Source organism: Brassica napus, chromosome C3, assembly GCF_020379485.1.
Source record: "Brassica napus cultivar Da-Ae chromosome C3, Da-Ae, whole genome shotgun sequence".
Classification (NCBI taxonomy): domain Eukaryota; kingdom Viridiplantae; phylum Streptophyta; class Magnoliopsida; order Brassicales; family Brassicaceae; genus Brassica; species Brassica napus.
In genome coordinates this window covers 8,648,579-8,666,171 of record NC_063446.1, presented here as the reverse complement: position 1 = coordinate 8,666,171, position 17,593 = coordinate 8,648,579, and the positions used below count along the sequence as shown (strand labels likewise).

General features: G+C 32.5%; 2 protein-coding genes and 1 long non-coding RNA gene across 8 annotated transcripts; 1 reads left to right on the top strand and 2 right to left on the bottom strand.

Annotated features, from left to right (window-relative positions):
- Positions 1–4,129: 4,129 nt before the first annotated feature.
- On the bottom strand, positions 4,130–6,631 carry LOC106411954 (protein COFACTOR ASSEMBLY OF COMPLEX C SUBUNIT B CCB2, chloroplastic-like). 2 transcript variants are annotated; one of them, XM_022698941.2, is made up of 7 exons: positions 6,358–6,631; positions 6,160–6,272; positions 5,968–6,039; positions 5,765–5,905; positions 5,539–5,692; positions 5,275–5,457; positions 4,130–4,765 (listed from the first exon to the last, which is right to left on the bottom strand). In XM_022698941.2, the coding sequence occupies exons 1-7, from the start codon at positions 6,518–6,520 to the stop codon at positions 4,761–4,763; spliced, it is 831 nt and encodes a 276-aa protein (XP_022554662.2). In that variant the 5' UTR covers positions 6,521–6,631; the 3' UTR covers positions 4,130–4,760. The 2 variants fall into 2 exon arrangements, with proteins under 2 accessions (XP_022554662.2, XP_013708276.2); XM_013852822.3 differs by having other exon boundaries at positions 4,193–5,457; positions 6,358–6,627.
- A 137-nt stretch (positions 6,632–6,768) lies between these two features.
- Positions 6,769–12,492, top strand: LOC106416307. 5 transcript variants are annotated; one of them, XR_007321212.1, is made up of 7 exons: positions 6,769–7,084; positions 7,179–7,831; positions 8,072–8,154; positions 8,418–8,498; positions 8,573–8,641; positions 8,932–8,983; positions 12,179–12,492. It is a non-coding gene; the product is annotated as an uncharacterized LOC106416307 (long non-coding RNA). The 5 variants fall into 5 exon arrangements; XR_002656758.2 differs by adding an exon at positions 8,262–8,313 and having other exon boundaries at positions 6,769–7,831; positions 8,418–8,493; XR_001283117.3 differs by adding an exon at positions 8,262–8,313 and having other exon boundaries at positions 6,769–7,831.
- A 38-nt stretch (positions 12,493–12,530) lies between these two features.
- Positions 12,531–16,664, bottom strand: LOC106416306 (F-box protein PP2-A14-like). Its single transcript, XM_048752373.1, has 3 exons — positions 16,028–16,664; positions 14,568–14,686; positions 12,531–13,076 (listed from the first exon to the last, which is right to left on the bottom strand). The coding sequence occupies exons 1-3, from the start codon at positions 16,352–16,354 to the stop codon at positions 12,653–12,655; spliced, it is 870 nt and encodes a 289-aa protein (XP_048608330.1). The 5' UTR covers positions 16,355–16,664; the 3' UTR covers positions 12,531–12,652.
- Between the last annotated feature and the right edge of the window lie 929 nt (positions 16,665–17,593).

The window sequence follows — 17,593 nt, the reverse complement described above, 5'->3', positions numbered from 1 at the left end:
TATTTCCGTTATTGACAATTTATTACAATAATCTTTTACTTTTAGTTTATTTTGGATTTGAAGTTTAATTTATTATTCACATTAGGCATTTAAATATTTATGAATTTTTATGTCTTGATTTTTTTAGATGTCATATCTCTTACCTTGTTACATAAAATTTAAATAGTACTCTCTCCGTTCCCGAAAGTGAGATTTTCTAGATTTTATTCATGTTCCACAAAAATAGATTTTCTTTATTTTTAAGGTACTTTTGCATACTTTTGAGAAACATTAATTGTGAATATTTAAATTGATTAAATTTTATTGGTGGATAGTTATTAAAAAGTGTATTGAAAAATAAATTATAAATTAAATTGTAAACATTTATTATATTCTTAATAAACGTGAAAACTCTAAAAAATCTTACTTTCGGAAACGGAGGGAGTATAAACTATTTTTTTATATTTTGTATGTTAAATGAAAATAAAAATATAAAACTAAAGTTAAGTATTTTATAAATGTTTTTAAACATAAATAATATACATATCCAAACTACTATGTTATGTTCTAAAAAACATTTAGAAAATATTAAACTTTAGTCTCTAGCTAATATATTATTACATAATAAAATTAATAAATTTATTAATCCGCGATTCACCCGCGGTCGACCCAGCGACCCGGTAAGTCGTCTGGTTCATTGTCCGGGTCAGGTTTATAAACATTGCTTATTACACAAAAAAAAATATCATTTTCAAATTTTAGTGCAAATTACACTTACTTTTATCTTGATATTAATTGTAAATTGCATCGATCTTATAACTAACTAGGTTAAGATCTGAGTCCTGTGTATGATGAACATTATATATAAATTAATTTTACGTATTATATATTCTTTTTCATATTATGAAATAATAAATATATATTAAATATTATAAATTCAGTAACTAATGCGTATATTATCAAATTGATGGAAACACCTAAATAAATTTTCTTAAACCGGACAAACATTTTTTATTTTATATGGTATATAATTAAATTTAAACGATATTAACATAGATATATAGTATATTTTTAATATTGATATTTATTAATAAAAATCTACTCATATTGTTTTTTTTTTATCATTTGTATCTTTTTATAACAAAAACTTTGAATAACTGATAACAACATTTTTCATTGTGTGATGTTTAATAGTTTTTGTAATTTATAATTTAAAGCAAAATTCAATTCAAAGTTTAAAATTTAACTACTAAGTTGTCAATATTTGTTCAAAGCTTTTATAAAAAAAAATCAAAATTAAATTATTTATGTATTTTATATTGTATATAGTTAATTTAAATAATATTAATATATACATATTTTTTAATCTGAAATATTTATTAAATGAGTCTTCATACTTATATGATTTGGTAATCATTTGTATCTTTTCATAAAAAAAATTTAAACCATAGTTCACGAAAATTTTAATGTGGAAATTTTAACAATTTTAGTAATTTATAGTCGATTTAAAAAGTTCAAAGTATAACATATACGAAACATCTAACTTTATATTATATGGTTAATGTGGTTGTTTAATTTATTTTAAAGTTAAAATAAAAAAAAACGATAGAGGATAGAGGATACACTAATTTTTATCAAATTTTTATTGTTCAAAATCATTAATTGTCTTATATATTTTAGACATATTAGACAATTCAGTAATTTTTATTTATGGAAAGAATAAAAACATTAATAATTAATTTATGGTCAGTTTAATAAAAAGTATATTACATATTTAGATGAACCAACATATTTCTCTATAAATTCTAAGAATCACTGTGGTGATGACACATGACTATCTCAAATGTTGTAATGTTTATCTTTTAATACATAGGAGATTTATCTTTCTCTATTAAAAGAAAAGTACCATTTGAATTTAACCTTGATATCATGTGGAATATTACAATTTATGCCACTCTTTTTTAACTAAATGAGCTAGGTTGTACGGAAGCTTCATCGGACGTCCGCTTCCCGCTTCAGAACCAGAATTGGAATCGGAACCTTGTGGAAGCTTACGGAATCTCGCTTCCAAAACGCTTCCAAAATATTCTCTTCAAAAACACGTTGGAAGCTTCAATTCCCTTTTGGAATCACGTTTCCGTTTTTTTTTAAGAACACAATGTCATAGATCAACCAAAAAAAAATATTCATAGTTTTAATTTATATAAAATCCAAATTTTAATAGTAATGAAATAGAGATAATAGAAATATATAAATATTAAAACTAATACTATAAAGTATCTTTATGCATAGAGATTTTTATTAAAGATATAGCATAGATTCAAATATATTGTGTCAATTATTTATGAAGTATTAGAAATATATAAATATTTAAACTAATACTATAAAGTATCTTTAATCATTTCTTTTAACTTAATTTATGTGTATTTTCACAGTTTAATATGAAATAGTTTCAAAATTTTTATAAATGAATAAATGCTTAAATTTAAGTTTAAATCATTTAATTTCTAGTCCTAAATTTTATAATTTTTTCTTATATTTTAATATATATATATATATATATATATATAAAAATGAATATACGCTTCCAATACGTATCCGCTTCCTATTTTTTTTTAAAACATCGCTTATGCGCTTCCATACGCTTCATGTTCCACGTACCCGCTTCCGTTTCCTTGTAACAATAGACTAAATCTTAGGATTTCATTAATGGTATTTCAGTAATTTACACACTCTCTAGAACTTACATATATTTTGTAAGTTAAGATATCATTAAACAAAGCTATATTTTCGTGTCTCATTAAACATGTAACCGGTTCCCAATTAAAATAATTCTACAAATACAGTCCCAACTGGTACAATTGAAACATTTATAAACATGAAGTTATAAAACCGGTCACTAGCCATCGCCATCAACCTCTTATTCACTGCCACACGCCAGACTATTAAATATACTCCCTCCGTTTTAAAATAGATGATGTTTTGTAGAGTTTTTTATGTTTCAAAATACATGATGCTTTGATATTTTATATTAGTTTTAGTTTTATCGAAAACTGTCTGACCAATGATGTTTTATAGTTTTTATGATGATTGATTGAATTAATTTTATTTTATATTTTTAATGTTACTTTTAAGATAAAAAATGAATATTTTAATACTTGTGCATTTAACCAAAACATCAACTATTTTAAAATGGATGGAGTATTGCCGTTGGACAAAGCCGATGAAGCTCCTGCTTGCGGCCGATTATTTTATATACTAGTTTCGGCAACATTTTTCAAATATCCTCTTTAGGCTAGTTGGATAGTCATATGTCTAACTATCACCAGTTCAAGAGTTCGACGTCCAAATGCAACAATTAGACTACATATTTTTTATTTAAGTTTTTTTTTCTTTAAAAAGTGGCTACATTTTTTTTCTTGCTTCCAGCCTTTCAGATTGTAGGACCCACTCTGTATTTAGTGTTTAATCCACCTAAAAAATCCCATTACATATTTAATTGAAGATCATTTAAAAAGTTGTAACCTTAAATTTGTAATAACTAAAAAGAGACATGTTTATGTGTCACTTAATTATGATGTCAATTTAGCTTACGTAGCAGCTTAAGAATCAATTGAAAAAAATGTTGGTCCAAATCCAATTATTAGAGAACGTTATATTAATCCAAAATATAAGAAGCGTGTATTTTTTCCTTAAATAAAAGTTACAAAATTGCATAATATGATTAACATATATATGCAATTAATGACTATGAATAATAATGATTTGATAACAATTTTTGCATTTTTCTTCATTTTTGTTTAATTTTATATTATTAAAAAAAATTAACAATCACATTAACTATATAATACAAAATTAGATTTTTTATATATTATATTTTGAATTTTTTTTTAAAATAACTTTAAATAAAAAAAATGAGGAAACCTTATATGTTATATTTTTTTTAAATGACTTTAAATTACAAAAATGAGTAAACCTTATATGTTATATTTTTCTTATATGTTAGGTTTTTTCTTATATGTTGTATTTTGAATTTTTTAAAACGACTTTAAATTACAAAAATGTAAGTTTTCCTTAAGCATACGACTAAAAACATAAAAATGACATGTATCAATTCGATGGTTGATGTGAAGCATTTCAAAACCATATGGAAGATAAATGTCAAAATAATTCAACGGTGGAAACAGTACTGTTCACTTTTTTCAAGAATGTATTCGGTGGAAAAAATAAAGTTTTTGTGTCATAACCTCGATACGGTTCGAGACAAACTAGTAGGACTTAGTGAACATGAATACAAACCCGATAGAGTGGCCATCATTCGCGACAGAGATCGAGGTGTTCCAGAAATTACAGGAAAACTTCGAGTATGTGAGCATGAGACACTGCCGTCGGAAACAGAGGCTATCCTATAGATATGCCTTTGAATCAAACTAATGGCATCCCTTTTCTTGCTTACTTCGCTAGCAAGGTACAGCCGATTGGTCTCATATTCTTCGGAGTAGGAATGTCCGGCACACGCGTTAGCAAAAGAAGCAAAGATTAGAGGTTACATTTTTTTCCATCTAGATCAGATCCAAACAGATGGAGATGCTCTTCGGAGAATCGACTATTGTGCCTCCACTTGATCTTAGCCTGCAGATAAGATTGCAGAAAAAACCGGCAAAAAGAACAACAAAGATGGATCAGTTAAGATCACGGACACATATGTTATACATAGACAGAGCTTTGTATTCCTCATGTCTCCAGGCAAGAGGTCAAATAATCGGAGAAAGCTTATTAGATCATCCTGCAAGTCATACGAAGAAAAGCACATTAAACAAAAAGTTTAGAAATAGGGTAAACGTTTTCACGATGATACCGATATTCATTTTTAAGGTGATAGCATTAACAGATTCAAACTGAGAGAAGCATTATCCTAGGACCTGACAAATAAGATGTTTAGTGCTTTTGGTTATGGATACCAATATATTTTCAAGGTTCTCTTCAAACGTAAGTTTGTATATTTGCTACTGACGTGTAGCCTACCTGCAAGGACCATGGTACCCTAAACCTAAAGTCTCGTTAATATATTAGCAAAGGAATTAAACAATCGTCTCTGATCTTAATTAAGTTCTATGAATATATGCAAACCATCTCATATTCAGATGGAATCATGGAACAGCAACAAAGCATATATACCATGAGGAAACTGTGTCTGAGTTGTGGCTGCAAAAATTCAACTTAACAAAAACACAGAAAGAGAAAAGGAGAAGCAACAAATCATTATATCATTTACATCCATGGGAACTATCTAACCTCTGAATTTATCAGCCATGGCTCCAATCCAGGCTCTATCTTTATCGCTATATGCATATCCAGCAGTAGAAGCCACCAGCAAAAACCCATCCATTTTCTCCGATTCATCAATATTATGTACGAGAGGTTGCACAAAAACAGAACGCGTCCCATCAGGAAGAATATCCCACGACAATGCAGAACCTAAAATCAAACTTACAAGTTAACATATATGCAAAAGAGGGTCGACACACTGCTGAAAAAACATCAAGGAACACAAAATACCTGCATACTGAGGGAAATAAAGGGTCTCCTTAACATCAGCCAGGCCTATTTCATCAACGTTTCTCTTGAACCAGTCATGTAGTTGAGCCTTTGGCATTTGACCAGGGCAGTTCCAGTACCCGCGAACACAAAGCTCACCTTGAATCGATATCATCTGAAGAAAAAAAGCAAGCTTTCTTAGTAAAACAGAGAAGAGAGCCAAGTAGATCAAGAATGAACAGCATACCACAGCAACGGTACTTGTATTCCTCAACAAAACATAAGTTGCCCAAGCCAAATCCTCTTTCAAAGAGTCTCCAATACTTGATGATATCACAAAAACCTGTTCTCCCTCTTCAGGTAAGCTTCTCTTCTCTACTTCAGAACCCTAAAACAGCAAAAGCTTATTTCAGTAGATTGGTGAAAACAAAAGCAGTAAAGGCAATGTACCTTGAGGAACTTGCCAAAGTAAGGTAAAGCTATGGAGAATGCAGCAAGTGATAACCCTAAAGCCTCTGATCTCTGTCACCACACAACACAATCATGCAAACACTAGTAAGCCATTGCTACTCTTAACCAAAGTAAACCAAGAAACAATTAAAATGCTGAACCGGATTAAACCAGGTCTATATAAAATGATACCAGTTGAGATTCGCTGATTGGAGCTGAAGCTGAGAAGTGGTTGAGAAGAATAAGCGATCCGAACCCGTACCCGATCCACCTCGGTAGATAAGATTCGTCTAGCCCAGGAATCCCTATAAGATCAATTACCGAATCTCTTTAGAAATGAACTAACTCTCGATTGGAGATGAAAGAAAAGGCCAGAAAGGAAGAGGTTACCGAATGTGAAGCGAAGGACGGAGAGATTGAGCTGTTGCTGATCAGACCGTGACGATTCATTCTCCGTACGAGCGAAGATACGTGTAGACCTCGCGGCGGTTTGGGAGCAGGGTCGCAGCGAGAACCTTGGATGCAACGGGAAACTACAAATTTGAATACTCATTTCTCTATCTCAGTCGCTGGTGTCTGTTAGAGAGCAGAGAGCGTTTGTGTGTATGTATGTATGTATCGCCCGCCACTGATGATGATTCTCGGAAGAACCTCTGCCTAGTAGGATCGACCCATTAAGGGGATACAGGCCCAATTGTTTAAACTAACCCGCTAACTTGTAGTAGATAATTAATTTTACAATGAACAATTCTATCGATAATTATAAATTACAAAATTATTACATCGATAATTTTACATTAATTTATTATAAATTACATTAATTACATCGATCGTTTTAACATTAATTTATTATAAATTACAAAATTATTACATCGATCATTTTACAATGAACAATTATATCGTGTTATGATGATTCAAGCTTTTATAATTCCATCGTTTTATGAAGATATATGGCTAACGGTTAGAACAGCTTCATTGGATGAGAACTTTTTGGTGTAGAATCATTTTGTTGGGAACTTAACTTCGAATCACACATAAGCATGTTGATTCTTCACGGACCAAACACAAAATTAAAGTAACTTTGACACCAAGAATTAACGAGTTCCCCTCCGCAAGGGTACATCTCGTGTGGGAACCTTCTCCCACAAACATCCACTATCTTATCAAAGGTTTATACAACGCTCTCAACCGGCGCTTTCTTTGTGTTTCAGGTACAAGCTTAAAGAGAACACAACAACATATTAAGAAGATCAAAGAAACTCGGTCTCTCAAAGACATGGCTCCAAAGTGTCTATTTCTCTGGTTTCTTATGTCTTGATCTTCCTCTCGATGTTCTCTGCCGTGAACCTCTATTAGGGTTGCTTTCTCTGAACGTCTTGTGCCTTCTTTTATACGCAAAAGATATTGCCGACTTGGATTGATAAATGGGCTTGGTTTGGGCTTCGAGATTAAATAACTGAGGCCATAACTAACAATCTCCACCTTGAGTCCAGTTCATTTATCCATCGTCTCTCTTCCGATCACGACAATCTACCTTGTCGTAACACAGACCAAGCCAAGCTTCTTTGATGACAAAGACACTGCACTTCCCGATCCTCCATGTTCTCAGGCGGCTTCTCCGACGAGACTATTCGCAGCCTCCACCAGCGATCTTCTGTTTTGGATGACCAACTTGTTGTGGCCTCACTCTCTGTGGTAATTAAATATACAAAATCACCAATGAAACCTCCAAAAGCTGTTCCACAAAGATTGTGTTCGCTATCGTCTCAACTGCCGACGAGGTATCTCATGGTGCAGATTAATGCACCTTCTCTGCAACCTCATCTCTGGAGACCGTTGATGCTCTGAAACTTCACCATTTAAGGTACAAACCTTTTTCCCTTAAGCTTCTTTTGGTGATCGTGACCATGGATCAATATCGTGACCATGGATCAATCTCCAGCCATATGTCACGCAGCCTCTTGCAATTCTTCTGACACCCTCGACATTGAGAGACCACCAAACTTGAGAGCTTTTTCAATAGTCAACCTGATGCATCTCAACCCAGCTTTGATCCAGCTTGAATCAATGCTGACAATAATTTTGTTCCCCTTTGATCTTTCAGATAGTGAAATCTGGATGTAATTTTAACTAGCCATCACATCCTCCAATGTCAATCTCCGACACTGTTGGCTTCTGTAGTCTGAGGTAATCCTCAAACAACCCATGTCTATCTCTTTCATGACTGACTGAGTGTTGAACTCTTCTGAGAATTCCTTCTGTAAAACATCGTAACACCCTTTACTGATATTCAGATTTCTGGCTCTACATTTATAATAACTCATTCGACTCCTTTGATTACTTGTGGTAACTCTTTGAACATAAGTCATTCATCGTAGCCATTTACTCTTCTGATTATCATATAACCTGTGAGAAAGAACCTTAATTGAATCTGATGGTTTCTTCCACAGGTACTCCACCTGAAACCATTGATACCAATTCCTTGTCACGACTTTACCTCCAAGAAGAGCACATCTTCTCTTACATGTCTGGTAACTTTATTTTTATTCTCCAACCCTTGGACAAAATTCTGAAGAAATAAATCCAGGCTTGTATTATATTGTAGGACAACGCTTGCAGTAAATAGCTTCTCCGATGAACATCCCATGATCTTCAACTGTCTCGTTGACCTCAGGTAACATCATAATACTTGAGTCATATCTATATATGTCTCTTATGATATTCCCAAGCCAATATTAGTTGCCCATTTAACGTCAAACTTTCCCAAAACCAAAAAAACTTAATTTTTTTTTTTGATTTTCTCTGAAGTCAAATTCTTCTGAAAAAAAAAAAACCCGACTTTCTCTCATCCTTCTGGTGTCTTTATGTAACTTATAGAACCTGACACGAATACTCTTGACTCGTTCCTTTGGATTCAATAACACTGTGAAGTATTAACCTGCTTCACTTGAATCTTTTCATCAGCTGCTCCACCTGGAATCAAGTTTACCTCACCTCGGCTCCGGATGCCTAAAAGGTAACTCTTCAATCCCGTAGACACTGATTTTCATTTAAAAATAACCAATCACTTAGCCTTTTCATGACTTCAGTTACTGCCATAAATATGTTAGTGATTGAACTAATCCGTAGCCCTCTGCATTTTGATTCCTTTTGTTACCCTTTGATTCTTTTGATGTGCGCTTATCTTAGAATCAAACAACCCTTGAATCAACTGCAATAGACCCTTGAACCATACATGTTTCACTAAGAAACAATCTCTGATTCACCTTGCAAAACAATCTCTGAAATGCATCTTAGCAATAACCAATGCACTTAGAAAACCTGAGATTGAACTTGTTGCCTTTTATTTGAACAACCATAATCTGAATTATATCTTGTACCGCCACCGTCACTGATGGAACGCGCCTCCAAACTAAACCGTAGGGAAGACTTTCGACACAACCACCCATTCAGCTTGTAAAGTTTAAAATAAACCCCATTACCAGTAGATCACCACCACTAGCAAAGAAAAAAATAGTCTCTTGTCAATGACTAAACCATGACACCTGAAACTCCCGGTTACAGCCACTTTCTATCACATCTTAAGCTTGCGACAGACTTTTTTCAACTGTAAAACCTGTTTCACAAAATACTTGTTGCTTGTATTTGGGAACTCACCAAAAAACCAGTTTGGTGCTTGCATCACGAAGACAGTCCTTGGACTTACGAACAGAACGTGTCTTTCAATTGATGTTTCCTCACGTGATTTTCAATTCAAGTTCTCTCTCTGAAAATCTCCTTAATTTTCTTCTTGTGATGCCAAAAGAAACCAAGTCTAGCCTTACTTGTTTCTTATTATCAATGCATATCATCAAATAATGCATTTACATCTTTTTTCTCAGATGTCTAGATTCTAAAACACGCTCAGCTCCTCTTGTATACCTTTGCAATTGCTTTTCCTGAGAAGCTGACCACATACTTTCCCTTATGCAAACCGATACAACCAAGTCTTTCATTAGTTGTTAGCTCCAAATGCATTTGTGTTCTTCTATAGAATCTTTCTCTCGTTGCTTCTATAGGTTTGATAAAGATCCTGCAGATTTCTCTGTGCTCTTGGCTGTTTACCCTTCCTTTAAATACTTCATCTTCTTTATCCAAGCTTAAACATTCAGATAGTCCGTGCTGATCATGTATCCAGCAACTTGTCTTTCCTAGTGAACCATTTTAACCTTGTTCACTCCTTTACCATTCTTGGATTTCAATACACACTCTCCAACCATGAGCTTTGTATATTTCAGTGAATGATCCACGTTAAACTTCCATTCTTTGAAGCTTACTCAAAACAGCTCAGATCACACATGCTTGCTAATCTGAAAACACCAGAACAATTTCTTAATACACGCACAGTCCCTGAACTATCAAATAGCTCCACCTGGAACGTAATCCGTTAAGAAACGTCTCTTATAGACTGCAGCTTCACCTCGTTGAGTTGATCAAATATTCGCTTCTTAATATCCGCATAACCAGTATGACTTGTGTAACTGATAACCTTAGTGTGATCTAAAACCAGGAGCTGTGTCATCCCATTAGACATCCCGCTCAATGTGCACACACTAATCAACATCCCTCCCAAAGAGAATCACCAAGAACTTTGCTACCATTGAAGTATTTCTAAATCTGCTTTCCACCATCAGATTTAGCCTTTTAGAGTTTAGTATTGACTCCCTTGAACTCTTCCTTGATAGTATTATCTGACTATCAGACCCCGTGCAATCTCACTTGCTCCGTACTTTCATTAATTTAAATCTTAACATGTTTCACCTTGTGGACTAGTGAAACAAAAAACCCCTTGATGCATCTTACGTAGTAGCCTGAGATCTTGAGTCCAAACAGCACCCACCAATACTTCATTGATTTGTAGCCTCCAGCTACCTGTTACCAAATAACTTCATGTAGCCTCTTTATGGTAACACTTCTGCTAATCTACGTTAGCAATTTTTTCCTGCTAAGTCACTTTCTGAAACTTCTTGTTGATATAATTGTAACTCCTACTTGAGTCTTTTACAATTATTCCCATCACCTCACGTGTAAGAAAATCTTCTGTTGTTCCCACAAGTAGAACTTGTTACAACAAAACCATTGCATTGTCGACTAAGCAACTTCTGATTCTTCTCCATCAGATTCTTCTTGAGGTATTCTTTCAACTTTGTTTCCACTTGACTTCTGATGATCAAAAAAAAAAAAATTAAGAGACCTTGATCATCGTACCTGTGAGATCCTCCTGAACCAAAACCCTTAAAACCGAGACTTATTGCCCTTCATGATGTCTTCTCAAAAAAATCTTTCCCATAAATTCTGAGATCTTCAGATTACGAACACTGTCTTTAATCTAACAAATTTCACGACCATAAATCTCAACTTCATCTGCTGTCCCTTTCTCAGAATCCATAAAATCTTAACATGTATATCATACCAGCCATTAACACACATAGAGATCTAGGAACTAAGGCGTCCCCTAGTCCAATCGCTCCATCCTCCACAGCTGTTTGTGACATACTTGAAAACCATCTGTATTAATCCCTTTTACCATCATTCTTCACTAAGAATTATCCTAGAAAACCAGCGCTGTATCTTGATCAAATTCTTCTATAAAGCTTGCATACAGATCTTGTGTTCAAACCAGATTTTAACCTTCCAGTTGCAGAACAAAGTCCCATTGACAAACTGCCAACATGTTCATCACAAAATCTCCTTTGTGATCGCAGCGGAAATAGACATAATCTGCTCCAGATTTGAGGCATGAAGTTGTTGATTGATTTTGAAAAGAACCTAGACCTTTAGCCAACGGATCTTAGTCAGTCTTTGCCATAAGACAATCTGAAACCTTGTGATATCCTCCATCACAAGAAAACATACAAAACCAGTCTCACGGTTTGTTGGTTAGTTTCAGGACAGAACCTTCCTCTTCATAGAGCTTGTGTACCTCTCCTGATACCGTGATTATCTTAACCACGGCTCTGATACCACTTGTTGGGAACTTAACTTCGAATCACACATAAGCATGTTGATTCTTCACGGACCAAACACAAAATTAAAGTAACTTTGACACCAAGAATTAACGAGTTCCCCTCCGCAAGGGTACATCTCGTGTGGGAACCTTCTCCCACAAACATCCACTATCTTATCAAAGGTTTATACAACGCTCTCAACCGGCGCTTTCTTTGTGTTTCAGGTACAAGCTTAAAGAGAACACAACAACATATTAAGAAGATCAAAGAAACTCGGTCTCTCAAAGACATGGCTCCAAAGTGTCTATTTCTCTGGTTTCTTATGTCTTGATCTTCCTCTCGATGTTCTCTGCCGTGAACCTCTATTAGGGTTGCTTTCTCTGAACGTCTTGTGCCTTCTTTTATACGCAAAAGATATTGCCGACTTGGATTGATAAATGGGCTTGGTTTGGGCTTCGAGATTAAATAACTGAGGCCATAACTAACACATTTATCAATTCTTAATCAAATTACTATATAAAAAAAAACCTTTTATGTACGTATGTCAATGTCGGTTAGAATTACATTTACAGAAACTTATATGAATTTGCACATTCTAATTATAGTAATTATCTTACAATATAAACAGACTTTATAGATTTACAAGTAATAAATATCCTACAAACTAATATATCAAAACAAAACCTTTCAAACAAAAACTAATCGAAACATGTGTATTTCCCTCTAAACTCAAATGGACATATAATCACACAATCTAAACATAAACCACCTTTGGTATGTGTACAATCTATCTGGAGCATAGAGAACTTGACCCAAACGGGCGAGTTTTGATTCTCTACGACAAAATCACCCACGTGATGATAAAACCACCTCCCTGGTTCATCCAAATGTCGTTCAGACATCGCACTTTGGCCGTCTGATGTAGACAGTTGAAAACTGACCGGTTTGATATCCCAACCATGAACTTGGTCGAGGTTACATGTTTTTCTCCCACACTTTCTCAAAGGTTTGCCTAAATGTATCTTGAAAAGTACACTGTATTTTCCTGGTGCAAATTCAAATCTGATATTTCCCACTGCTTCTAACCACCATACTTGCCGGAGATAAGCTATTGATCCAAATCTGAATGGAACAAAAGGTTCAATAGAATATTAACCGTTGTAAGAACTAAGAAATTAAGAATGAAAAGAATCATAACAGATAGATGCGAGTGTTGGTAAGGGGACAATGTTGATCAAGTACTCTGTCACTTACTTAATCTGTAGACTATATGTCTCTTAAGTGGAGAAAATATTGGATCTCATCTAATATACTTATAGATAAGTACTGTCCTCTTTTTTTTGTAGGGATTATCACCTAGATGAAGCACTAGTGGAAGAAATTATCGTTTCAATTGGTGGTTTATTTAGAGGAATAAAATGAAGAATTTATTTTAAAATTTATGTTTCCTTTCCCTCAAATTCATTTTCTTTACTTTTGCATTTAAATATAAAAGCCAAATTTTTTTTAAAAAATACATGTATGTTCCTTATCAAAATTGAAGAGGAATAATGAGGAATTTTTGTTACTAAATGAATATTATTCCAAAAAAAATTATTAATTTTATAAAAATACATTTAACATCATATATCTAATACTCATTATCCTCTATTTATTTTTTCAATTTTCATTATTGGTAGGTGAATTTTAAATTAACAACAAAAAAACATGGGAATATATAAAATATTCATATTTATTTTTGTAACATGGGAATATAGTGATATAACGGGGATAATGATTATGTATATTTATATTAAACGTTTTTCGTTTAAATATTTGAACTATTGGAAATAATCTGGAAAAGTTTCCGAATAGTATTAAATTAAAAATATATGAGAGAATATGTAGGGAAATAGAATAAAAATGATAGTTGAAGGAAAGCCATCCAATTATTGATATGATCGAGCAAATTTGGGATAAGAGAAAATGACATTTCCGTCAAGGACCCAACAGTTTCCATATTCACTAAACAAACAGCTCGAGCTTATCTAAAGATTATATATCAGCTATATGAATATTACACGTCATTATACATTTCGTATACGCGTTTATTCTGTTATTATACGAAAAATTCATTGCATGCTTATACAATTTGTAGCCAACAATCAACTTGTCATTTTTCTTTGTATTATCCAATGATTAGTTTGAAAGAGAGAAAAAATGTTGACAAAGTCGTTTTTCTTAATAAATAACGATGGGTTCAGTTAAAGCACAATTAGATGCACAAATCAGAAAGAGTTTAGGCTTAAACTATAACTCATCCACTAAATCTTTTAATGATATTGCTGGTATTTTTGTCTAGTGCACAAAAAAAAAAAAGAATTCAGAGGCAATTAGATTTTGGATTTTAGGTTATTCCTCTTCTCACATTCTGTTATTTTATACTATATTTTTTTTTTTACTTTTCTTATATTTATTGTTGTATACTGTGTAGTATGTTTTGTGCTTGGATCAGTCCAAACTGAAACCTTTCTTATCTTTTGGGATTTGGACTAGGCGACCAGACATGCTAGATTTTATACTTTTATCAATAATAAATAAAATGAAAGAGATGTATAGAGACGTAAAAATGACCTTGACTCGTCGGAAGGAATACGTTCCCAATATCGGCGATCATCAAAGCCGGTTATCTTCATTGCCTTTGGTGATATAGCCAAACACACTTTCCCACTTCTCTTGTCCAACCATGCTTCCTTTTTTCTCATTACAATCCAAACAATTACTTTTATTATTAACTAATATATGAATAAGTCGCAACTAACTCTAATAAAAGGTTTTCATATTATACTCTTATCTTTTTTGACAAAAAAAAAAAGTTAAATCCAGATCTATTAAAGACACAGACCTAACTTCCGGATGGAGGTACAGTCCACGGATAGACCCTTTCCTAGGCATTCAAATAAACCGAAAACAATAGCTCATATCCGTGTGACTAATGGGGTTCGAACCAGGGTTCGCCGTATTGGGTATATTCTCTCAAGCGCCTGGAGTACCACCACACTGGTTTCATATTATACTCTTTCTGTTTCTTCTTTCGTACACACATGACAAACCCATTCGGTCGACGGATTCCCTTTTAATATTAGCTTTTTGGTTTGAATTGCATGTTAAAAGACTCAAAACCAAACATGTCGGAACCACTGAACCATACAATGATCCAGATTTTATTCATATATTATAATTATAATTTCTCTAGAATAAAAAATAATAATTCGTAACGAAACAGAATTAAACCCTAAAGAAAGAAAACTGATATAAAGTTACAAAAATATCTTTCAAAATATATAGTGGTGCATCAATATTTATAAAGAAATAATGGTGCATTTTATTTCAACTTGGCAAATTGCAATGGTTGGCTTTTTCAAAAAAAAAAAAAATAGCAATGGTTGGCCTTTCTATACATATCATTTTTTTATTTATAATGAAAACGATCAACAAGACCAGAAGATACGAAAAAGTTATATAAAGAATCTTTTTGTATAACCTTAGTTATATCCTTATACACCCAAAAAAGAAAGTGTGGAAATAGTAAAAACTGTTTTGTATTCAAAGTTCAAAGAATTGTTGGACGGTAAAATTAATGTTTAAGTGTGTCTAGGTTTTTGAAAATCGTTTTAGATTTTTTATTTTAATTTATGATCGATTAGATTTTTTTTTTAATTTATGACTGATTTGTCAAATAGCTTGCACACAGACGCTACCTAAATCATTTTTAGAATACTGATTTTATTACTGTCTAGTTGATTTTAGGCATGATGGGAACAACTATTATGCTTTAGGCATGATTGTCTAAAGTGAATTCGTAGAACTTATCCCTATAAGCTTTTCCAACCCTTTATTTTGATCATGAATAAAATACTAGAGACTAATTTCGACATTTACAATTCTGCCCAATGTTTTTTTTCTTATACTAGTCTCCCGAAAAAATCTATTTTTCCTTTTCTACACCCCAAGAAACATCTAAGGTACATATGTGACCATCAAATAAATGAAAGATTCTAAAGACCAAAATATAATAATTAAGAGAAAAAAACCTTTGTGCCGGCGTCGAAGAAGTTTGGTCGGCAAAGCCTTGCATAGATCTCTTTCGTGCGGCTAATAACTTTGTCTTTTTCTCCTACTTGTTGATCTTCAAGGATTCTTCGGACCAAAAATTTGTAGTTAAGGGGAAGCTTGTGTTCCCACACCGTGTCGGATCTCGACGCCCTATGAAATGACTTATTCACCCTTGCAAGTATGCATATCTCCGGTGGTTCCATGCACATGAACATTGCCGCTATACAGTTCTCAGGTACGTCTTCGAGACCGCATAACTTTCCAGCATAAGCCTCAGATCCGGCGAGGCTTGAAGCTGCCCCCATAGCTAAAAGATCGGTTGATATATATGACTCTTCTTTGAATTTGATGATCCTTTTTTTTTACTTTTGTCTTTATGTATTCAAGTTTCGGGTTTGATGTGGTGGAGAAGTAGAAAATATAGAGATGAAAGAAATGGGTTTGACATATTTGCCATTCTTTTGTTCTTTGTTTAATGGAGGAAGTTAATGGCATTCTTGGTTTTAAAGAGAGAAAGGGTGGTACGTGGGACAAATATATTTATGTGAACAAGAATTTTTATGACTTTTAATTATTTTACTAGGAAAGTTTTTTGATGTAATGCAGTTAAAAAATGCTTCCATCGATTATGGATGGGAATTCGGCGATTTATTATGACTTTTGGACTATATTTATTGGACTAGTCGTTTTCTGACAACGATTTTGTGCACATTTTTTTCCTGGGAAAAAACTAATTAGACGATAGGGCCCTTCAAAATATTGAGCATCAATCAAAAAGTTAGTTTTGAAGAAACTCAAAAAAATAAAAAATCAGTTGAGAATAGAAAATTAATAAAAGTATGGGACATCCATCCTTTTTCAAGAGTTACTTAAAATTTCCCAAAGTTGTTTTTGTACTGCTGTTCGAATAAAATGATCAAAAGATGTTTCACTAGAAAGATAAAAAACTATTTTACCCATTACTTTATAAATATATAAATAATAAAAAAAAAAAAAATTAATTTCGAATTATATGTTTATAAATTCAAACTTTTTATAATGTTTTAGTAATTTTAGATTTTTTTAATTTTTTGTTAGTTTAGAATTACATGTTTTCAAATTCGAACTTTTTTAAAAAAAAAATATTGATTTAAAAAAAAAAATTTGAAATTCAAAAATGCTTTTTGAAACTATTTTAAAAATTTTATTTTTAAAATTTTAATATTTATAAATATAATTATATATTCAAAAATGATAAAACAATATAAATATAGTTATGTATTAAAATGTAAAAGTATATAAAATTGTAATGAATTATACTTTTGGACATATAAGAATAACTATTTTGTTTTCTAGTTTTTTATCACATGAATTTGAAAAATCATATGAATACATATGATATTTTGAAAGTTGAGTCTTATGAGTAAAAATGAATAAAATTTATCTCCCAATAACATAAGATTTAGCTAGAATTAGAGAATCAATAATAACTAAATTTTTTGAATAACAAATGATTTGAATGGATTTTGAAAATTCTTAAACCACTAACAATGTATTCTATTAAG